Here is a 25,616-nt window from a genome sequence, read left to right on the forward strand (position 1 = left end):
ATGGAGTCATCATCCGAGGTCAAAAGATCGACCCATGTCATCACTGTACAACCAAATGATAAAGTACTAACTGCATTTCCCTACAGACCTCATGCCTCACTGTTGGATTTCCTGAAGGGAGAACCAAAAGTCTTAGGGGTAAGTCCTCTCCCATCCATTGGTTTTCCTGGAAGGGAGAAAAGAAGCTATTTTTCCAGGTGTGACCATATGGATGCTTTTTCAGGGAGGGATTTGATTCCCCTTCTTTTTTTCTCACCTTTTGTCTGTAATGTTTCCTTCTTGATTAATCATAAAAACCTCTAAGTCACTTGCTTGTACAAATAACTCAATCTTCAGTAGAAGAGCCAATATGTAGCCAATAATACCGTTTCCCTAGATTTTGATAAACCAGAGAAATAAATATTCTGCTTAGAAAATGCCCACAGTTTGCCTTAGAAATGTCTTATTTATAAGCATGCCTTAGAGATGCTTCTGGGGCTTATGGAACTCTGGGAAATAGAGTATTTATTTATTTAGAAAGCATCTTTCTTTTTTTAAAATTTAAATTCAATTAGCCAACATATAGTACATCATTATTTTTAGATGTAAAATTAAGTTAATCATCAGCTTCACATAACACTCAGTGCTCTTCTCAACACCTGCCCTCCTTAATGCCCACCACCCAGTTATGCCGTCCCCCCGCCTACCTCCCCTTCAACAACCCTGTTTGTTTCCTGTACTTAAGAGTTTCTTATGGTTTTTCCCCCTCTTTGATTTCTTCCCATTGACTTTTCCCTCCCTTCCTCTAAGATCCTCTGCTCTGTCTCTTATGCTCCACATATAATTGAAACCATATAATTGTCTTTCTCTGATTGACTTATTTCACTTAGCATAATAACACCCAGTTCCAACCACATCAATGTAAATTTCATCCTTTTTATGGCTGAGTAATATTCTATTGTAGATATGGACATCTTCTTTACCCATTCAGCTATTGATGGACATCTGGGCTCCTTCCACAGTTTGGCTATAACTTCCTAATACTGAGGAAATCCTGGGCGTGTTTCATGAGGAGTTAGTACTACTCCCTGAATCCTAGCAGAGAGGATGCAGGAAACTGGTGTAATTTTTCCAAATATTTTACTGAGGCAGTGACCTCAGGGTGTAACACCTCCCGTGGAGCTAAAAGCCACCCATGGAGAGGTTAAACTTCCCCTTTGTGCTGTCACTGGCATTGGGAGTTCTTTGAAAATTATATTCAAAGCTCCATAGTGAGCCACGAGGTAGACAAAAAAATTTTCAATCATAAATGTACCCAGAGGAGGGCTGTACACACAGCCTCCATCCCTCGTACAAAAGGAAAATACACAACCTGTGGACAGTGCTCCACAGCTGAGGCCTGGGGAAAACCCAGAACGCTTGAGGAGAAACTCTGTCCTGAGAAGAGCTGCCAACCCCAAGACCACCATGGTGCAGACTCCTAACAGGCTGATGAACCCACCGGATTAGTCTCACCTGTAGAAAAGCCCTTGCCCAAAGAGCAGATGAGACAGAGAGCTCACCCCAGCTTCTACACTCTAAATCAGCAAACTTCAGACTTTAAGAGAAGTGGACTTGAGCCTTAACTCCAAAAGCATATACTGAATGTGGAAAATATGTGCGGTGGGGGGTGGGGATAATAGGATGCTGGAGCTACAGAAGGGAAAAAAGGTAAGGGTGAATAGTTTGCAGGCCACCCTGAAGAAGCTTGCAAGGAGGTCAGGTTTATAGTTAAATCTGGTGCAAGAAAAATTGGCAATAGAGGGGATATAATAGGTAGGGAAGGATGAGAGTGAGGAATGTGAAGGACCCAGGTAAGCATGATGAGGAAAGAGACAGAGGACTTTTTGCAAATCTCAAGGGCGTTGGCACACGGAAGAGTAAGGCGTTCATGTGGAGGGAGGTGTGACATGAAAATAGCAGGATGCCTCAGGAATCTAGAAGAGTCCAAAGAGGCTGGGGCACTGGTGATCTCATGGACCCATTTCTTTCCTCACAGGCTATCCAGATCCTCCTGGCACTGATCATTTTGGGCGTCGGAACTATATTTGCATTTAATTACATCAGTTTCTCCCATAAATTTCCCCTCGTTTTCCTCACAGGATATCCGTTCTGGGGAGCACTTGTTGTGAGTATTCTCAGGAGCTTTTGACAAATTACAATCAAGACTGGTTTAAGCTGCCTCAGGTCCTGGAATAATGAATCCTATGAATATGGTCCCCAAGGAGACCAGATAGCCAGTCCCTTCTTGGCAAGAGAAGTCACTGCATCTGGTCATTGCACTACCAGCATCCCAACAGTGCGCTTCTAGGTGTACAGTGCTTAAAAGTTTCCAAAGCCCTGTGTGTAGGATAAGTCATCTGCTCCTTACTACCAATGGGAGATCAGATGGGCAAATATTCAACTTTCTCTTTTGCAAATACAGAATTGGAGTTTGAGAGTAGATAATAATTCTTACTTGAGTGTAGTTGACACACAATGTTACATTAGTTTCAGGTGTGCAACAGAGTAATTTGACAAGTTTATACATTATGCTATGCTCACCATAAGTGTAGCTGCCATCCATCACCATACATCTCTAACTCAGTACCATTGGCTATATGCCTTATGCTAAGTCATTTACTCCTATGACTTATTCATTCCATAACCGGAAGCCTGTTTTTCCCTCTCCTTTTAACCCATTTTCTCCATTCCCCCACCCCCTCCCCTCTGGCAACTGTTTGTTCTCTGTATTTATAGGTCTGAATCTGCTTTTTGTTTGTTCATTCATATTTTTTTAGATTCCACATATGAGTGAAATCACATTATATCTGTCTTTTTCCGTGTGACTTATTTCACTCATACTTTCTAGTCCCATCCATGTTGTCTCAAATGGCACAAACTCATCCTTTTCAATACTGTGTAATATTCCACTCTATATACCACATCTTCCTTATCAACTTGTCTATCAGTGGACACTTAGGTTGCTTCCATATCTTGGTGGTTGTAAATAATGCTGCAATAAACATAAGGGTGCATATATATATATTTTTTTGAATAAGCATTTTCTTGTTTCTTGATAAATAATGGTGGAATTACTATATCATACAGTTTTTATATTTTTAATTTTTTAAAGAACCCCCACACTATTTTCCACAGTGGCATTACATGAAAGTTCCTTTTTCTCCACATTCTCATCGAGACTTGTTATTTCTTATCTTTTTTATTTTGGTCATCTTAACAGGTGTAAGATGATATCCCAATTATGGTTTTGATTTGCTCTTTTCATGTGTCTGTTGGCCATGTATATGTCTTCTTTGGGAAAATGTCTATTCAGGTCCTCTGCCCATTTTTTAATCACATTGTTTGCTTTTGTGTGTGTGTGTGTTGAGTTGTGTAAATTCTTTATATATTTTGGATATTAACCCCTTATTGGATATATCATTTGCAAAAATCTTCTCCCATTCAGTAGGTTATCTTTTAAAATTTTGTTGATGGTTTCCTTCACTGTGCAAAAGTTTTTATCTTGAGGTAATCCCAATAATTTTATTTTTGCTTTTGTTAAACCCTTGCCTTAGGAGACATGTCCAGAAAAATGTTTCTATGGCCAATGTCAGAAGAATAACTGCCTATGTTCCCTTCTAAGATTTTTATAGTTTCAGGTTTAAGTGTTTAATCCATTTTGAGTTTATTTTTGTATATGGTGCTAAAGAAAGTGGTCCAGTTTCATTCTTTTTTACATGTAGCTGTCCAGTTTTCCCAGCATCATTCATTGAAGAGGCTGTCTTTTACCCATTATTTATTCTTCCCTCTTTTGTCACAGATTAACTGAACCTATAATCATAGGTTTCTTTCTGAGCTCTCTATGATCTCTATGTCTATTTTTGTGCCGGTACCATACTGTTTTGATTACTGCAACTTTGTATGATATCTTGAAATCTGAAACTATGATACCTCCAGCTTGTTTTTCTTTCTCAAGATTGCTTTGGCTATTCAGGGTCTTTTGTAGTTCCAAACAAATTCAATACTTCTGTATCATTTGTTCTAGTTCTGTGAAAAATGTTGGATATTTTGATGAGGATTATTATGAGCCAAGATATAAGAGCACCCTGAGGGTCCATAGATAGGTAGACTCTCTACATTCCAGATAAAGAAGTGGCATGAGAAATTCTCCCACCATCAGCTAGAGCAGACACAGCTCACCTGTCCCTTCTCTCCACCAGGCCCAGAGTCCAGAATTATCTTCTTGTTTAGAGCCCAGCCAGGCAAAACATCTGGATGGTATGTCTGGGATGTTAAGAAGGAGGCTGACTCTTCCAGCTGACCCTGGCAAAAGGGGTGTTGTTCAGTGCTGCTTATGCCCAACACAATATTTCATCTTATATCAGTGCCTACTATTCTTCCTCCTTGATGCTCAGGTCGAAAGACTATACGGTCGAGGAAAGTCACAGACATATAGACTACAATAGAATCTCCAAAGGAAATTACAATATGCGATATTACAATATAATTTACTTTGGAGATTATATTGTAAGGGAGTCAAGGACATCACCTGTTAACTTTTATATCTTTTCTTCTTAACAGTATGTTGTTACAGGATGCCTTATCACAGGAGCACATGAAAAGGGGAAATGCCAGGTAAGTTACTTTTGTGACTTCTTTGTAATTTATGACCTTCTACTTGCTTTACATCATCTTTGTATATAAAGTCTTTAGTAAGAAAGGATCTCCCAGGAAAATCTTTAGACACCAAATCTGCAGTTCAGGACACTGCTATTTGTGTCAAGGTGAAGGCCATCAGCCTTCACCCTTCTACTGGTTCCCATTTCCCTGGTCAAGTAATGTGAGAGAGCTATTTGTTGGAAAACAGTCTACATTCCTCTAACTCAATGGTTCTTAACTGGGAATAATTTTGCCTCCTCCCCCAGAAATATCTGACAGTATCTGAAGACATTTTTGTTGTCACAACTGGGTTGCAGGGTACTATTGTTACCCAGGCGTAGAAGTCAGGAATGTGCCTAAACATCCTGAAGTGCACAGAAAAGTCTATCATTACAAAAAATAAATGATCTAGGGCGCCTGGGTGGCTCAGTGGGTTAGGCCGCTGCCTTCGGCTCAGGTCATGGTCTCAGGGTCCTGGGATCGAGTCCCGCATCGGGCTCTCTGCTCGGCGGGAAGCCTGCCTCCCTCTCTCTCTCTCTGCCTGCCTCTCCGTCTACTTGTGATCTCTCTCTGTCAAATAAATAAATAAATAAATAAATAAATATAATAATAAATGATCTAGCCCAAAATGTCTGTAGTGCCAAGTTTGAGAAACTCGACTCTAACCAAAAACAGTCCCAGGATCGCTGTAATCTCCCTGCCCCTCACCCCTACCTACAGATTTTCTTTGGGACCTGCCCAAAGTCTGAAGGAAAGAGTCTGACATTGATGCCAGATCATTCTGGGATGGAATCAAGGCTAACACTCATTCCTGTATCAACTTAGAGGGAAAAGTACCTAAAGTACCTACTTCAAAGGGTTATTCTGAGAATTTAATAAGATATTACATATAGGAGTACCTGGGTGGCTCAGGGGCTTAAGCGTCTGCCTTTAGCTCAGGTCATGATTTCTGGGTCCTGGGTCCTTGGGTTTCCTGCTCAGTGGGGAGTCTGAGTTTCCCTCTCCCTCTGCTCCTCACCCCTGCTCATGCTCTCTCTCACTCTGCTCTCTCTCTCAAATAAACAAAATCTTTTTTAAAAAAGATATTATGAAAAAAATAGATATTATGTATAAAAGATACTTGACATTTGTACTCCTTTCTAACAACTCATTTTTTTAAGGTTCTGGAGATGTAAGGGTTCTTTTAAAGCCATTTTAACTGTGTTTTTATGATCCTTTGCCACTTTCCTGTAAGGATAGTGACAGACCATAGGAAAGTTCTGAGAGCATGAAAGCCACCATCTCTCTCTACCTGTAGAAATAAATACAGACAATGCAGATAGGTCCAGATGCTGTTCTTCCCGCCATATCGATTCCCTTCAGAACTCAGGAATAAACTAAGGGTAGGCAGACCCATCCCCCACTCACTGAGAGCTGCATAGATGAAGGCAGGCAGGAAAACATGGTGCAAGAACACTGAATTTTGGGCATCAGAAGGTCCGGTTTTCTATCCCAGCTCTTCCACCAACTGCAGGATTACTCACAATCACTTAGTCTCTGAATCTTATTCACCTGTCATGTGGGGATAAGCAGTGATCTGCCTCCATCACAAAGCCATAATGAGGATCAGATGAGACAAAGGCTGGGATATTTTTTGTAGACCATAAAGCCAAAAGCATATGGGGGATTGCTTACTTAGAAACTTTCGTCCATTAAATGTCCTATGGGAGCCAGAACCGAGCCCAGAAAGAGCGAAAGACTGAGGATTGATAGAAACAGAACATTTGTATGTCCCTGTGCGTTTTCTACCGAAAATGCCTGTGTGTAGTAAAGACCTGGGCATGGGCTAAGCATGAAGTCATAGGTATGCTTCTAAGTCCTGCCACACTAAGCCACAGCTTCTCCTGGACAGGACAGGCTCTGTAAATGCACCACTGCCTTGCCCATCACAACAGGCATACATAAATCAAGAAGAGTAATGATCTACTGAATTGAGATATGGGGCTTTTCTTTGTTTTTCCTTTAAAAAAGCAATAGCATGACAATTCACAGACCTCTACCCCTGGGGCAAATAACACATTATATGTTAATAAAAATAATTTTAAAAATTAAAAATAAATAAATAAATAAGCAATAGCAGTGCTGGGAGTAAGTATGAATAAGACTGTTCCCCCTTCCTGGCATTTTCTTTTCCTTTAAAGGAAGGCCAGGAAATGGGGGAGGACTGTCTTATCATAGATATACATATATATATATATATATATATATGAATGACATGTAAAATATATATATTTATATACATATATATTATATGTAAATTATGTAAAATGTACATATATGTAAAATAATATAATATGTATATAATATATACAATATAATACAATATATATTATATAGTAGTGGGACAATCAGGACTTTTCATAACTTACATGTTGAGACACTGAAATCAAGGAAATCACTAAACCCCAGTCTAAATTTGTTGCAATCCGTAAATATGTTAGTGATTTGGTTGGTTACTGCTCAAATTCCTGGGAGAATGAATGCAAGCCACACAAAGACAGGACCTCATCTACTGTGTGTATCTTTGTATCTATGGCCTAAGGCAGTGCTGGGACACATAGTTGGGGCACACTGAACACTTGTTAAAATAAGTGAATAAGTGGATAAATTAGTGACATTATTCTCATTTTTTGAGGGTAAAAATTGAGATTTCCAAGGGATTAAGTTACTTTGTACAAGGTCCTAGTTTAATAGGACTCAAAATCAGGTCTAATTATGAGGCGAAGATAGTTCCTGACACACCATTTTGCTTGTAGATTATGAAACACCATGCAATAGGACAGAGTGAATGTTTTCTTTAGCATTAGCCATAGAGCACTCCTTCTTCTCTACCTGTCCTCATTCTTGTCTTCCTAGCTTATTCTAAAACTTAGAGAATTCAGAAGAATTCTCTTCTGAATTCAATGAATCAGGATTTAACATCATGCTTTTCAGGCATACTGACTTGACAAAGGAATTCATCCCTGAGGAGTATCTGGAAAGACAAAGGCACTAAGAATTTCTTACAAGGTATTTTTGATTTGGGTTGGGTTTTATTTATTTTAATATTATTTTAAAAACTCTTTTTCAGGGACAAGGTATCATGGTCATGAATGTCATCAGTTCCTTGGCTGCAGTGGCTGGGATTACTCTAACCATTATCAGCTACAGATATCAACACAAGTATTGTCAGATGCCTTCCCTCGAAGGAATATGTGTCATAGGTAGAGTTCTTTACAATGTAAGTGGTCCTACTCTGTAACGTGAATCTGTACAATCTTATTTGAACTACGTTCACGATGCATCAATTCATTAATTTTGATTCCAAGAATGGAAGTTGAGTTAGCATTTGAGCTGACTGTTGAGAACTATATTGTGATTCAGGATCTGAATCTGACTTTTGTAAGTTCTCTGAGCCCCAGTTTTCTTTTGTGGAAAATGAAGATGTTAAGAATATATCCTGCATTGGGTTGTCATAAGGATTACTTTAATTAGAACACTGTCACAGTGTAAACAGTCAATAGGTTTTGGTTATTACCATCAGTACTGACATAGATTGGATTAAATTTTGCCTTTAAAGAATTAGTGAGGACAAAATGATCTAAAAAGTTTACCCAACTGGGGCGCTTGGTTGCCTTAGTTGGTTAAGCGGCTGCCTTTGGCTAAGGTCATGATCTCAATGAACTGTTATCAAACCCAGCATTGCATGGGTCTCGCTGATCAGTGGGGAGTCTGCCTCTCCCTCTCCTTTGGTCCCTCCCCTAGCTTGTGCCCTCTCTCACATGATCTCTCTCTCTCTCTCAAATAAATAAATAAAATCCTTAAAAAATAAAGTTTACCCAATTAATACTAAAAACAAAATATAGTGGGAGCCACTTAATAGGTGTTTGAGCCACTTAATAAAGTATTCTAATAATTTTAGAACATAAGTTATTTTACACAAATGTAGCAATTTTATTCATTACAGCAGAGAAGATGTATCATTATTGCCAGGAAATACAACTGTAGGTATAGTTTTCAGTATTTATCCAGTAAGCATTCAATGACATCATTTTTATGAATGTCAAGGACTCCAAAAGGCCTTGCCCTTTACTTCCCCAATGAAATCCTGGCTTTCATTTTATTTCTGTCAGCCACATCTTGAAGGATTTGTTCCTAAAATGTTAATGAGATTTGACCTGTTTGGATGGAAGTGAAAAAGAATCACAGGAACTGTCTCCCCCAAAAAAGAAGGAAAGAGAAAAGAGCTACCAGTTCCTGGATATGAGATCTTATTTATCCTTATAATCATCCATAAAGGCGAGCCTAAAGAATGCTCATATATTCTGAGATAAATTCCAGAATTAGACTCAAAAAAAGTTACTAAGGAAAGCCAGAAAACTATATGAGGAACATAATACTGTCCTAATTGGGCCAAGACATAGAGCATTATAATCCTGTACTCTTTTATCTAGTGGACAGGAGACCACTACTGTATATTATGTTAGTAATGTAAGTATCAAGAAGTTAGTTAGTATCAGGAAGAAACTGTACACTGAAAGTGCTAAATGTCCAGATTTTTGACTCTGCTCGGATGGCAACTGCAGGATTAGTTTCTGTATATATAATCAGGGAGAATCTGTTCCAAAATCTCAGGTGTATGATGCTGCTATTCCTTGGTTTAATTTAAATGTCACAAATAAACTTAAAAAAAAAAAAAAAGCCAGATCAGTGGGCTCTAGACATCTCCTGAATGGACCTCTGTCTCCAAGACCAATCCACTGTCTACACCATGACCAAAGCCATCATTTAAAAATGCAAGTCTGAGCATATTACACAATGACTTTTTGTGAAACACAGAATTAAAATCCAAATCTTAAAAGGCTTACAAGACCCTGTAACACCTACCTAGCCTTACAAGACCCTGTAACATCTACCTAGCCGACCTTTCCAACACTGTTCCAGGTCTTTATCTTTCTTACTCCTCACATCTGGTACTTCCTCAAATTCCTTAATGTGTTAAATACTCACTGTCCCAGGACCAAAAGACCAGCTTTCTCTTGCTTCCAATGTTTTCTGGCCTGGTTCCTACCCTTTTCCACCCCCCCCCCCAGTTAAAACTCCTCCTTGTTCTTGAACCTCAGAAGTCCTTCCTGATTGCCCTCTACCCCTCCCAGTGCAGGCTTGTTGGGATCTCCCATTATAGTAGGGTGTAGTTCCCAATACTTTTTTATGACGCTTATCACAACTTAGTTAAGTAAATAACTGTCTAATTATTTTCCCCTGTCTGCCTCCCTTATTATGATCTAAGTTCCACAATGACCAGGGGTGGTCTATCTTCCCCAACAGCAAATTTACAGTAGACACTTCATACATTTTAGTTTTACCAACAAATGGGAGAATACCCAAGCCTCTGAATGTATTGCAGCGAGACCAAAGTTCAGACAGACCCAGTTCTTTGACCAGGTTAGGTGTGGCCTGACTGCACCCAGTGCTTACAGTGCCCCCAGCCCAAGCTTTCTGGACACCATGCTACTTCTTACCCTGCTTTTTGATCTAGCTCTTAACTTAAAGCAAAGTGTGCAAAACAGCCATCTGTGGGCTATATCCAGCCTGCAGATATGTTCTATTTGGTACACACAAGTCAATGAATAGCTGGAAAATTTCACATTAAAAATATGCATATCCAGCTTCGTTAGGAAAGAAAAAAAAATATCATGGGGCCCATGTTCCCACATGGTTAACTACTGCTCAGAACTGATTAATGGACACATTCTAGGAATACCCTTATTCTCTACTGTCTCGCCTACTAACTGTTCCACTCATTTGGGATGGTTGCCTGGCTCCTATAAGCACTGGAGTTTGTTACCTCTGCTTATCAAAAAGAACTAAGATGAAAATTGTTCAAGCATTGATGGCTATCCATCATATATAAATCATGTATGAAATGTGAGTTTTCCCCTAGCTGGTCACACAGTATAAATAGTCTTTGGCTTCTATCTTTCAAATGATACAGCTTTCATCCCAAACGCCATCCTCATTACTTGCAGGGACTCTTGTCGGTCTTACTGATCATCAGCATAGTGGAGCTCAGCATTGCGGTGACTATCGCCTCCTTCAGAAGCAAGTGCTGGACAAACTCTGATGAGGTGCGTTCAGTGTTGGTAGAAGAATGGGTTCCAGCTGGGATGCTGCAAGATGACCTCTGGTCGATTAGTTGCCAGAGCACTATTCTCAGATGCTGAACTAGAACTTACAGAGGGTCAAGGAGAGAAAAGCTTAACATTGATGGCTCATTCCGCACTGGGAGATAATGATGCTTCTTTTTCCTGCCCTCTACGATATCTGGTAGACTCTGTTCAGACACAGCTCCTTATCTCCCTGACAAAATAAATGAAGAGAAACAGACTTAATGGGAACCTATATTATTATGTCATGAGGAGCTTATTCCTAGGCCATAAGGGTGTGTGAGACAATCCCCTCATCAGAGTGGAAGCAGAGAAGAAAAATACTTAATTAACAGTGATACTTATCAAACCTATCAAGACTCCCTATTTGACCTATGAAAGAACTAAAGCACAAAGAGCACCCTCTCCGGTGTCACAGAACATCAGGGTTCTGACTAAAATAAAGAGGGTCCAGAACCTGTTCTCTAAATCCCAAAAAACAGTTCCACACCCTGTGTTAGGTGGGGTTTTTTTTTTCTTTTTTACATTAATTTTATAGAAGTATAGTTTATTAACAGTATAATGCACCCATTTTAAGAATATCTAATCCAAAGGGCGCCTGGGTGGCTTAGTGGGTTAAAACCTCTGCCTTCAGCTCAGGTCATGATCTCAGGGTCCTGGGATCGAGCCCCACATCAGGGTCTCTGCTCAGCGGAGAGCCTACTTCCCTTCCCTTCCTCTCTCTCTGCCTCTCTGCCTGCTTGTGATCTCTGTCAAATAAATAAATAAAATCTTAAAAAAAAAAAAGAATACCTAATTCAAGAAGTTAAGACAAATTATAAACCCCTGTTTTACTACCATCATAATCAAGATAGTGAATTCCTGGGACACCGGGGTGGATCAGTTGATTGAATGTCTGCCTTCAGCTCCGGTCATGATCTCTGGGTCCTGGGATTCACCTCCACATCGGGCTCTCTGGTCATTGGGGAGCTTCCTTCTCCCTCTCCCTCTGCTGTTCCCTTGTTTGTGCTCTCTCTCTCTCTTTCCAATAAATAAATAAATCTTAAAAAAATATTTAGTGCATTCCTATCACTCCAAAAGATTCTCCGGAACCTCTTCACTGTCAGTATCTCTTTTTTTTTTCTTTAAAGATTTTATTTATTTATTTGACAGACAGAGATCACAAATAGGCAGAGAGGCAGGCAGAGAGAGAGGAGGAAGCAGGTTCCCTGCTGAGCAGAGAGCCCAATGCGGGGCTCAATCCTAGGACCCTGAGACCATGACCTGAGCCGAAAGCAGAGGCTTTAACCCACTGAGCCACCCAGGCACCCCAGTTATCTCTGTCTTGATTAGTTTTTACTTTTTCAAATTCATATACATGGATTATAAATAAGTCCTCTTTATTCGTGTCTGGGCTCCTTTCTCCAAGCAGCACATTCATGAACTTCACCCATGATGTTGCATGTATCAATACTGTGTTCCTTTTACGTGAGGGCACGCCACAATTTGTTTATCCATGTACTTCCTGACGGGCACTTGGTTGCCAGGAACATTTGAGTTCATGTTTTTGTGTAGACATGTGGTTTCATTTCTCTTGGAGTATCATATCTTGGATTTGGTTGCTAGGTCAGATGGCAAGGGGGGCGTTTAACTTTGTAAGAAAATGTCAAACAGTTCTCCAAAGCGGCTGTATCATTTTGCATTCTTATCAGCAATATACGAGAGGTATATAACATTGATGGTTCATTCTACCTTTTGAGATAACTACGTTTCTTTTTCCTGTCTTCTCTGCTATCCAGTCATCTCTGTTCAGATATAGCTCCTTTTCTCCCTGCCAGGCTGCTCCATATAAGTACCGACACTTGGAATTGCCAGTTATATTAATAGCTTTGCTTTTCTAGTGGGCATATAGCGGAATCTCATTGTAGTTTTAATTTGCATTTCCCTGACGACATATGTCAATGACTATTTTTGTGTTTATTGTCCATTTGTATATCATTTTTTTTTGGAGATGTGTGTTCAAATCGTTAGCCAACTTTTATTACATTATCTTATTGAGTTATAAGAACTTAAATGATTCTTAATAAAAGTCCTTTTTTGAGATAGGTGTATTGCTAACATTTTTCCCAGCCTTGGTTTGCCTTTTTATTTTCTTAACAGTTTCTTTCAAATAACAAATTTGTTGAAGTCCAATTTATGATTTATTTTCTTTTATGGTTAGTCCTTTTTGTGTTTTAACAAAGCTTTCCCTATACCAAGATTGTGAAGATTTTCTTCTCCATTTTCTTGTAGAATTAGCTTTTGTATTTAGGTCTATAACAGATTTCAAGTTAACTTTTACATGTTATGCAGCAGTAAGGTAAGACGTTCATGCAACCCCCACACCATAGAGATACCCAGCTGTGCCAATGCTATTTGTTGAAATGCATTGGTTTCCCCCATTACCTTGGTACATTGGCTGAAAATCAACTGACCTCTTATTTATAGGTCTCTTGTGGATGTTACCTTGTCCCATTGATCTATATGTCTATTCTTCCACATATTCCACACTGTCCTAATTCCTGCAGCTTGAGTATAGTAACATTTTTTTATTGTGGTAAAATATACATAACATACTAGTTATCATTTTAGCCATTTGTTAAGTATACATCCAGTGGCATTAAATATATTCAGAATGATGTATAACCGTCACCACTACCTATGCCCAAACTTTTCCATTATCCCAGTACAATCTCTGTGCCCATAAACACTATGCCCCTTTCCTCATCCTTCCAGCCCCTGGTAGCTTCTAGTCTATTTTATGTCTCTCCATCTACTTTCTATTATCTACTGATTATTCAAATAATTCATAAAAGTAGAATCATATAATACTTTTCCTTCTGTATCTGTTTTACTTTACTAAACATAATGTTTTTCAGGTTCATTAATATTCATCTATCAAAATTTCATTCCTTTTATAGATGAACAGTAGTCCATTTTGTGTATATTTCACAGTTTGTCTAGCTTCAACTATTGATGGACACCACTTTTTTGTACCATTTGGCTATTGTGAATAATGTCTGTGGGAATATTGGTGTACAAATATCTGTTCTAGTCAATTATTTTGGATACATATCTAAGAGTGTAATTCCTGAGTCATGTGGTAGTTCTGTATTTAACTTTTGGAGAAACTGCAAAAACGTTTTGACAATGGCTGCATCACCTTACATTCCCATCAGCAGTGCACAAGGGTTCCAATTTCTCCACATCCTCATGAACATTTCCTTTCTTTTCATTATAATAACCATCTTAATGGGAATGTGGTGGTAGACAGCTCATCATGATTTTGATTTGAATTTCCCAGCAATTAGTGATGTTGAGCACCTGTTCATGTACCTATTGATTGTATATCTTCTTTGGAGAAATGTTTATTATATTCTTTTGCACATTTTAAAAAAGATTTTATTTATTTATTTGACAGACGAGATCACACGTAGGCAGAGAGGCAGACAAAGAGAGAGAGGGAGAAGCAGGCTCCCTGATGAGCAGAGCCCCGATGCGGGGCTCGATCCTAGGACCCTGAGATCATGACCCAAGCCGAAGGCAGAGGCTTTAACCCACTGAGCCACCCAAGTGCCCCTCCTTTGCACATTTTTAATTGGGTTGTTTTAATGTTGTTGTTGAACTGTAGGAGTTCTTTTTTATATTCTAGATATTAACTCCTTAGTTCATATATGATTTGTAAATATCTTCTGTCATTCTCTAAGTGGTCTTTTTCTGTTCTTGGCAGCATTTTCTGATGCACAACCGTTCTTAATTTTGATGAGGTTCAATTACTACTTGTTTCTTTTGTTGTCTGTGCTTTTAGTGTCATATCCATGAAATCACTGCCAAATCCAATGTCATGAAGAATTCCCTCAATATTTTCTATGAGTTTTGTAGATTTGGCTACTTTTAGCACTAGATTTTTTGATCCATTTTGAGTTCCAATTTTATATATGGTGTAAGGAAAGGTTCTAAATTCATTTTTTGCATGTGGATATATGATTTTCCAGCACTGTCTGTTGGGACTATCCTTTCCCCTACTGAATGGTCTTAGCACTCTTGTCAAAAATCGGTCTACGAGGTGGCACAGTCAGTTGAGCATCTGACTCTTGGTTTCAGCTCAGGTCATGATCTTGGGGTCATGGGACTGAGCTCTGTGTCAGGATCCATGCTCAGGGCAGAATCTGCTTGGGATTCTCTCTCCCTCTCCCTCTGCCCCTTCCCATAAACTCTCTCTCTCCCTCAAATAAATATTTTTTTAAAAATCCATCTACCATACATAAGAGTTTATTTCTTGACTCTGTATTTGACTCCATTTGTCTATATGTCTGCCTTTATGCCAGAACCATACTGTCTCATTTACTGTAGTTGGGATTAAGTTTCAAAGTTGGGAAGTGTGATTCTTTCAACATTATTTTTTTCCAAGATGTTTTTTGACCACTTAGGCCCTCTGGAATTCCATATGAATTTGAGAAATGATTTTTCCATTTTTGAGAAAAAGGCTGTTGGAATTTTGATAGGAACACTGACAATTTTCTATCCTTGCAATGTCTTTATCTGGCTTTGGTATCAGAGTAAAGTCAGCCTCATAGCATGAATTGGAAATTTTTCCCTTCTCTTCAGTTTTTTAGAAGCATTAAGAGAAGGAATAGTATTAATTCTTCTTTAATATTTGTGAATTTTTCAGTTTTCCTTGTATTATTAGTTTCTGTCTTCATCCAGGTATGGACAGAAAAGGTACTTTGTATAATATCTTTTAAATCTATCAAGACTTGTTCTGTGGCATACTATGTAGTCTATCCTGAAGAATGTCCCACGTGAATGTGCTTTTGCTGTTGTTGGTTGGAATGTTCAGTTCACGTCTGTCAAGTCTAATTGGTTTAGGTTGGTGTTGTTTAATTGGTTGGTTTAATTGGTGTTGTTTAGCCCTCTGTTTCTGTACTTATCATCTGTCTGGTCATTCTACGAATTTTGAAAGTGGAGTGTAGAAGCTTCCAACTATTCTGGTAAATAGTCTATTTCTCTCTTCCACTTTACCAGTTTTGCTTCATATATTTCGAGGGTCTGTTATCAGATGTGTAAAAGTTAATAATTGTTATATCCTCATCTTCTATTGAAACTTTTATTAATATATAAAGTCCTTCATTGTCTCCTATAATTTTTTTGGTTTAAAGTTTATCTGATATTAGTGTAGCCCCTCCCCAAGCTTTCCTTTAGTTGCTATTTGCATCGAATAATTTTTCAATAATTTCACTTTCAATCTCTTTGTGCCTTTGGAGCTACAGTGAGTCTCTTGTACACAGTATATAACTGAACTGTTTTGTTTTGTTTTGTTTTAATTCATTTAGCCAATCCCTGTCTCTTGACTGGAGAGTTTAAACCTTTCACATTTAAAGTAAATATTAGCAAAGAAGAAGAACTATCATTTTTGGTTTTCTATATGCCTTATAGCAAGACACTTGGGCTCTGTTCACTTTTGTAAATTCTTATTCTGTTCCTCAATAATTCCTCAATAATTTCAATTGTTCTATCTTCAAGTTCATTGGTTATTTCTTCTGCTTCCTCAAATCTGTTTTGGAACCCCTTAGTGTATATTTTATTGTACTTTTTGGTTCCAGAAACTCCTTTGAGTTCTGTTTTATAACTTATATCTCCTTATTGATATTCTCATTTTGTTCATACATCATTTTCCTATGACTTCCTTTAGCCCTTTTAGCATCCTTATTATAGTTGTTTGAAAGTCTTTGTCTCATAAACACGAAGTCTGGGCTTGTTCATTAGTTTTGTTCCACTGAATAGACCATACTTTCCTGATTCTTTGTATACCTCGGGATTTCTTTTATTGAAAAGTCATTATTTGAATCTTATAATGTGTTAACTCTGGAAATCAGATTATCCATATGCCTTAGGGTTTTGCTGGGTGGTTTTGCTTGTTTGTTTTTATTGTTGTAAAACATCTCTGTGCCAGAGATAAGCCTGAGAGGAAAGCTTCAGGTCTTCTCATTTTCTGGGGATGCATGGTGGGTTTCTACATTCTCCCATAAATACCATTGTTTTTAAATATCAAGAAAACAAAATTAACCAAAAAACCGAAGCAAAAATAGTTGGAAGTTGAATAATCTCCTCTACAAACTGTTTCAGCCAATATGGGTCAAAATAATGGCATCTAGCCTCTGTGCCTACGTATCAGTGATCAGAAGCAGCAATCCACAGTAAGAATACAGAAAACTTGATATTTGGAAAACATGACCCTAATTGCCTACCCTGGCTCCAGCAGCATGGGTTGCCACTTCCCAGCTGCCTGTCAGGGACTCGGAGTGAGAGATAAGTAGTCACTACCTTGCTGAAGGTTTAAATTGACAGACAAAAGCCATGAATCTACCAGCCAAGCTTTCATCTGGATGCTGCAAGTGTTCACATAGAATCCAGAGTTGCAAAATAGTTATTTCAGAGTGCTTCTACCAGTACAACTGTTGTCTCTGAACAGGCAGATTCTAGGAGCTTCCTATTCTGCTTTCTTCTCTGAGGTTCCCCTAGAATAATTCTTAAAATCAGATAGTGTCAATCTTCTAAATTTGTTGTTTTCAAAATCATTTTGGCTAGCCTACATCCTATAGATTTCCATATAAGTTTTAGAACTAGTTTATCAATTCCTTAAAAAATGTTGTTAGGCTTTTGACTGGAGTTTCACTAGACTTATAAATGATTTAGGAAACATTTATTTATTAGTAATATTTAGTCTGCTTGCCCATGTCATAGAATGCATCTACATTTTCTTACATTTCCTTTAATTTCTCTCAGCAATATATTGTAGTTTTCATATTTTGTTAAATTTATCCCTAAGTATTTCATGTTTTTTCTTGCTATTGTACATGTATTTTAAAACTTTATTTTCCTAGTATCTATGCCTACATATAGAAATGCAATTTATTTTTATATACCAGCATACTAAGACTTTAATAAACTTATTAATTCTAGTAGCATTTATATAGATTTCCTAGAATTTTCTAAGTAGACAATGGTTATACTAGTAAATAAAAACATTTTTATCTGCAAATTTTATTCCTTATTTTTCTTGATTTTTGCACCATGTAGAGCCTCCAGTACAATTTTATTTTAATGTTGAGTATAGCCAATCTTCTTGTGTTCAAAACCATAAATTGAAAGTTTTACATTTTACACTTAAATATGATGTTACCTATAGAGTTTTCATAAACTAAATTTATCCTCATTTGTAGGGAACTTTTTTTTATCATGAATGAGCATCAACTTTTATCATTTTTCATGTCAAGCTTGCGTTTTTATAATATTATCTGAGCCCAGGTATTTGATGTGTTGTTCTCTTCTTGATACAACCACAGGAGAGTACAAAACCCTTTAGGAGCAATATTAAAACAAATTACTCACACTGAATAACTATTCAATTTAATTCCACAAAAAGGGCTTTTTAATGGCATAGCAATCTACAAAGTACAGCAGAGAATACAAAGGTACTATGTAATATGCACTCTGAACTCAAAAAGAGGAAAAGGAATGGGAACTCTTAGTATTTATGGATTAAGTTCTCTGTGCCAATCACCATGACTAAAGCATTATTTTATATAGTCTTCAGTAATAGCCACCCTGGAATAAGGTCGTGAAGTGGTTATTATAAAGAAGCATGTATTAGAAATTAGGATAGATTAGATGAAGAGAAAAGCACAGAATCCAGAATTCAACCGCAGTATATGACTCCTAGACACTGGCTGAACTCAGTTCTCTCAAATAACCTCATAGGAATATTATATGTATTACTTGAGACGACTTTGGAAACTTATCCAGCACCTGGTAATCACTGATGAGTACATTTAAAGTTATACACTTAAAATCTTGAATAAAGTTAAAGAATTTATAATTCATGCTTCTAAATCTTTTAACAAGTGAAAAAAATTACTCTTCAAATGAAACAAAAGTTTGAGGATGAGTAAAAATGTATCACATAAATACCCTTCCAATGGTGATAAAATATAGATGTGAAAACCAATTAGAAGTTGGGAATGACAATGTGTAATATAAGAGAACATGAAGATTCATTTTAGACCAGCCATCAATCAAATAGGCAACCATACTTAGGTCATTTAATCACTCAGAATTCCAATCACTTCATCAAATAGAACAAGTACTCTATTCTGACTCTGTGGATGACCTTAGAAAGGACACAGGCTGACAGGACTCGGTAGATTGGTCTGTAATGTCAACTGCTCTCAAAAAAAAAAAAAAAGAAAAAAGAAAAAAGAAAAAAAAATGGGAAGAATGAGAAGCATTGGCTAAAGATTGTATCAGTTGCTGTCATTTAGTTGTTTAAAAAATTTCCACAGATCTCACTTGTCTGTAGAGGAAAGCTCAAATTTCCTGGCCCAGGATCTTGGTACATTCATGTTGCTGTAACAAAAATACCACAGACTAGGTAGCTTGAATAACAAAAGTTTCTCTGAGTTCTGGAGGCTGGAAGTCCAAGATCGGAGTGCTAGTAGATTCAGAGCCTGGTGGGTGCCCACTTCTTGGTTCATAGATGCCATGTTCTCACTGTGTCTTCACATGGAGGGAAGGGAAAGGTCACTATCTGGGTTTCTTTTTATAAAAACTCATAATCTAATCACCTCCCAAAGGCCCCATCTCCAAATACCATCACACTGGGGATTAAATTTAACTTACAAATTTAGGGGAACACATTCAATCTATAGTATTCCATCCCTTCCCACACCCCAAATTCATGTCCTTTTCATATATTATTTATATATTATTTCCATCCCAATAGGCCCACAAGTTTTATCTTTTTTCAGCACTAACTTTAAAGTCAAGTCCAAAGTCTCATATAAGTATCATCTAAATCAGATAGGGGTAAGACTGAACATACGATCCATCCTGCAGCAAATTTCCCTCTAGCTGTGAACCTATGAAACCAAACATGTTATGACACTAAACTTCCAAAATACAATGGTGTATTCTTCTAAAAGGGAGAAATTGCAAAAAAATATATATTTTTTTAATTTAACAAATAAAAGAAGTTCAAGTCCCACTTATGTCTAAAACCTAACAGGGCAAAACAAACCTTAAGGCAAGAATAATGCTCTTTGACTCAATGCTCTGACTTCCAAGCTCACTGGGGAGTGACATCTTCACTGTGGCTTAGCATTAAGGCACCACAGTAACTCTTCACCTGAGGTCTACCCCTGCAGCTGCTCTCTACCTGGGCCCTGTGGCTCTCCTGGGCAGGAGTCCCATGCCTGTAGCTCTTCTAGGTTGGGGTCCCAAATCCATGGCTCTGTCTTTTGAAATCTCAGTGGAGGTGGTCATGATCCCATGGCTCAGCTGGTTGCAGTCATGCAGCAGGACTCTGCAGTGGCCCAACTCGGAGACACTGAGAAGGGGCATCCTGGCTTAGGTTGAAACCAGAGAGGTGGTCCTATCCTTCAAAACCATTCTTCTCCAAGGGCCCTTTACTCTGGGTGCATGATAGGAGTGGCGGCCCTGATGCTCTCTGAATCACCTTTGGTGTCATTCTTGCATTGTTTTGGAGAACATGTTCTGGCTATTGTTGAGATGGCTGATCCATACCAGTTTCTTCATCAAACAAGTCACTTGGTCAGATTCTTAGTGTTCTCATTTTCTGCAGTATGGTTAAACTAGAAATCTTCCAAACAATTAAGTCCTGTTTCCTTTTTGCTTAACAATTCCATTTTTAAGTAATTTCTCTCTTCTCATATTTTATTATTAGCTGTCCAAAGGAAATAAGTATCACATTCAGCACTGTTTAGAAATAGCTTCAGCTAAATTTCATTATTTATTTCATAAAATACTTATTATTCATTATTAATAATATCATTTACTACATGAAATTTCATCACTTTATTCACTATTACAAGTTTTACCTTCCATAAAACACTAGAACACAAATATAATTCGGCCAAGTTCTTTGCCACTTTATAGCCAAGATCGCTTTTCTTCTAGTTTCTAATAACATAGTCTTCATTTCTGTCTGAGATCTCATCAGAATTACCTTTATCTTTCATATTTCCACCGACATCTCGTTCAGGATTACTTAGATATTCTCTAAGAAGACTGAGATTTTATCTCTCTGGATCTCCTTTTTTCTTCCTGGGCCCTCACCATAATTGCCCTTAATGGTCCATTCACAGCAATATAAGCTTTTTCTGGTATGCACCTCCAAACTCTTCCAGTCTCCAAACATTATCCAGTTCCAAATCTGCTTCTACATTTTTAGATATTTGTTACAGAAGCACTCCCACTTCTTGGTATCTATTTATGTCTTAGTTCATTCAGGCTGCTATACCAAAGATAGAAGGCCTTAAACAACAAATATATATTACTCATAGTTCTGAAACCTATGAAGCCCAAGATCAAAACTGATATATTCAGAGTTCTGGTTCATAGCTGGTAATCTCACTGTGTCTTTGAATGCTGGTAATCTCACTGTGTCTTTGAATAGAGTAAGGGGCAAGGGGGCTCTTTGGGGTCCTCTTACAAGGGCACTAACTCCATGTACAAGGGCCCCAGCCCCATAATCTAATCTCCCTCCCAAAGAGCCTACCTCTAAATACCATCACATTGGAGATTAGGTTTCAACATACAAATCTGGAGGGACACAAACATTCAATTTATAGCGCCTAGCATACTCTCTAACAATATCTAACTGCTTACCATATGCCATGACACAATGCTGCATCATAACCTGGTGTTTTATTACCCACTGTTTCTTTCTACCTGGATTTCTATTTTTATCTTGCTTCATCTGACCTTTTTGCCTAAGGAATTTCCTACTCATCCATCAAGACATGGATCAAATACCACTCCTTAATGAAGCATTTCCTGGCACTCAAATTTAGGTCACCTTCTTCATTCCCATAAAGCACTTAATACTGATTTCTACAATAATATTTGCTAAATTGTATTGCTATCTATTTATATCTTGGTATATCTATCCATTGTGAGCACCTAATAGACAAAACCTACATCTAATTATTTTTATCTCCAGTATCTCGTTCATCTAGTAGGTGGACAGTAAATCATTATAAAACTAAATGTATGAGTGGCACAGTCAGTTAAGCATTGGACTCTTGGTTTCAGTTCAGGTATGATCTCAAGGTCAGACCTTGAGACTGAGCCCACATCCAATCAGAGTCTGCTTGAGTTTCTCTCTCCTTTATCCTCTGCCCCTCCCTACTGCTCTTTCTCTCACTGAAAGAAATAATCTTTTTTTTAACTGATTATATGAATACCAAGTAGATAATTTAAAATTTTTGAGATGCTTTATAATATTAAGTATGGGAAGAATATTTCAGACAATCTTAATCAAATTCCCCCTTTTCAATATTTGAGATAGTGGTGGGTGATGACTTGTTCAAAATAAAACCAATGAGTTGATGACAAAGGCAGTGCTGGTAATGGAATTTTTTTTCTGACTCCTTGTGTAGATGTTATATTCTGTGTGCTATCTTAAGGCAGAGATGAAAAATCATTTGTGAATACAAGAAGAAAAGAACATCAAAAGTTGGTTGTTACATTAATGTTTTCCCTACCCCTTGGTTTTATAGATTGTATTTTTCTTGCCTTCGGATATTACTCAAGATAGTGAAACATCTGCCCCTGAAGAAAATGCTACAATACAATTTGAGCTTCAAGAACAGTCTTCTACTGATACAGCAACAACAAAGAAGCAACCTGTTTTCATTGGAGGCTATGCTTTCTTCAAGTTAAGAATCTCAAGAAATCCTTTAGTCTTTCGACATTCAAGGAGGAGAGGCAGCAATGTTTACTATACATCTTCTGTATCTATGCTAGATGAACAACATAAAAATAACCCTCCACCTTCACAGCTTCAAGAAGAACAAACTAAACTGAAAGTTTTGCCTCTCAAAGAGGAGAAGAAGCCCACTGAAAATATTCCATACACTGAACAACTGAAAGATGAAGACCTAAAATCTGCTGTCACACAACCCCCCAAAAAGCAAGCCCAATTGCTGCAGTCCTCAGCTTCACCAATCCAAGTTTTTCCATCCTACTCTAAAAAACTCCAGGCGTTACCACCCAAAGACTTGCCACCGCAAGCTCTGCCAGTACAAGCCCCAAAACCCTATGTCACACAGCCTCATGGCCTGAATTCAGAAGACATGCCATACCAAGACATACCATACCAAGATGCACAATCCCTAGACCTCCCATCTCAGAAAGTAGCATACCAAGACATATCATACCGGAATCCACCATACCAAGATACACCATCTAAAAACATGGCACCCCAAGACATGCTATCCCCATATGCACCAGCCCAAGGCATAACTAACCAAGATCTGATTTCCCAAGTACCAGCTCTGCCAGCACAAGTCGTGCTATTTGAAGCTCCAACATTCCATGCTGTACAGTCTTCTAATATTCAATGCTTAGATCAGCAGTCCCTTCAACAACAAAATCAGCAATTTATGCAGGTAGCATATCAAGACATGCAATCAGAAGTCAAGTTATTGACCCAAGAATGGAAATCTAAGGAGGAATTCCACAGCAGGAAATCCTCAAAGTGGCAAGCCTTAGACTGGCAAAACAAAAATTCACAACCTCCAAAGTCACAGAATTTAGAGCAGCAAGACAAAGCCTTGCAATATGCAAAACAGAAATCCCCAGACCCACAAATTCAAGGCCAAGAATCCCCAAAAAGAAAATCCCTAGATGATCACATCAAGGGCTGGTTATCCCCAAAGAGGCACTCCACAGATAAGCAAATCCAAGTTAAGCAAGACAAACAACAATACCCAGATCAGCAATCTGAAGGCCAGCTGGTCCTATGGGAACAACCCCAAAAGCAACTAACCCCATATGGACAAGATGAAGATCAACAGGACAAAGAGAGGCAATCCCTGAAAAAACAATACAAAGAAAGACAAGAAAGAGCTCTACAGGTTTATAAGGGACAATCTCTTGTGAAACACATGCAGCAAGCTGAAGACCTGCAAGTCAAAGAGCAGCTACATCAAGATGGACAATTCCAAATCCAGGAATACCAAGGCTGGCAATTTTTAGACCAAAAGTCCCAAGATTGGAGTTCAAGAGTTCAAGGCTGGAGAAGCAAAGATTGGAAAGTGCAGGAACCGCAATTAGAAATGCCTCATTCCCTAAAGTGGGAATCTCAAATTCGGCAAACCCAAGGTCTAGTAGAGGAAGAATCCCGAAAGCAGACCGCTCTACAACAAGAAGTCCAAGCTGTGCATGCTATAACTCGACAACAATTACAAAGCATTCCGTTTCAAGACAGTCAGGATCAAGATAAGAACCAACAAGACCGTAAATCCGCAGATACCCAAAAAGAAGATATGCAGATAGATACCATGCAAACAAGAGACAACAAACCAACAAGCATGAAGCTTGAGAGCCAAAACCTATACATCATGCAGTGGGAAGACAAAAAGCCAGATTTTAAGTGTAGTTCCTCCCGCCAAAGCTCAGTGCAAGACACACAGTTCACTTCTGCATCTGATATAAATTCAGAACAAGATGTGCAGAAAGACATTTCAATTTGCTCAACTTCATACCAAGAAGATATTCCTTTAACTTCTACCTCATGTTATACAAAAGACCAACAGCAATCTGAAGACTCTGACTAATGGGCAAAATCTACCCAAATGCCACACTGCTCCTAATTATGGAACCAAAATAAGGAAAAGCAATATAGTCTCCTCCAACCTATGTTCTCAAGTATAGTTGCTACCTTATTCACTCAGCAAAACAAAGGGCATGCAGAACACGCAAAGGATTTGTCCTTAATTAAAATAAAATGGCAACGAATATTAATGCTATATCAGTACTTTCTGTGTTTGAAGGAGTAATTCACATTTAAACACTCTTACTAGTGTGAGTGTTTCAATTTATGATCACCAATTCATTTTACAATCAAATACATTTTTATTGAATAGTTCACATACAAAATTAATTGCAAGTATACAACATAGCGATCTGACAATTGTATACATTATAAAATGCTCACCACAGTACCTGTAGTTACCATCTGTCACCATGCAAAGGGATTGCAATATTATTGACTATATTCCCTATGCTGTGCTTTTCATCCTCATGATTTATTTTAAAACTGGAAGCTTGTACCTCTTAATTCCCTTCACCTATTTCACCCACCCTCCCCCAAATCACCAGTTTGTTCTCTATTTAGAGTCTATTTCTGTTTTACAGTTTAATATTTAATGAACTTACTTTTCCATGGTGCCACAATTCCTTGCCTCCTCCCCTGTGTATTACAGGGGCTCAGTAAGTCAACCAGGAAGAAGTCCAGGTAGGCTTTCGAAGAGCTCAAGATACAAGAGTCCGTGAGAAATAAAAATAACACCATTCCCTTGCTTTGCTGTTTCCAATCACCCACCCAACTCCTCACTCCACAAATCTGTGTTGAGGATATATGCTCTAAGTTGGTCCAATTGTTAATGAGATGTAATGTGGCAATGGATACAGACTGTAGTGTACAGGGAGAGGATAAAACATAACTAGGGATAGGAAAAGTAGGAGGCAGGGAATGGCAGAGATGCAGATGTTGTAATAAACTGTCTCATACTGAAGATCTGCTCACTTCTGTATGCCTGAACTCATTTCTAATTTATCAACACTTATAACGTCAAAGGACAAAGGAAATTGACCTTTGGTTGTCCGTTTTGTGGTAAAAAATGTTCAGTTACTCTGCATCCTCCAAGGCTATCAACATTTCTTCAATTT

The 25,616-nt window shown here is 38.1% G+C and overlaps 1 protein-coding gene across 1 annotated transcript; it reads left to right on the forward strand.

Annotated features, from left to right (window-relative positions):
• Positions 1 to 24,689, forward strand: MS4A14 (membrane spanning 4-domains A14). Its single transcript, XM_044261152.1, has 6 exons — positions 1 to 138; positions 2,018 to 2,146; positions 4,582 to 4,635; positions 7,769 to 7,918; positions 10,707 to 10,805; positions 22,442 to 24,689. Exons 1-6 carry the CDS (start codon positions 1 to 3, stop codon positions 24,500 to 24,502), a joined length of 2,631 nt encoding a protein of 876 aa, XP_044117087.1. The 3' UTR covers positions 24,503 to 24,689.
• Positions 24,690 to 25,616: the final 927 nt, after the last annotated feature.

This window comes from Neovison vison, chromosome 7 (genome assembly GCF_020171115.1).
Source record: "Neovison vison isolate M4711 chromosome 7, ASM_NN_V1, whole genome shotgun sequence".
Taxonomy (NCBI): Eukaryota; Metazoa; Chordata; class Mammalia; order Carnivora; family Mustelidae; genus Neogale; species Neogale vison.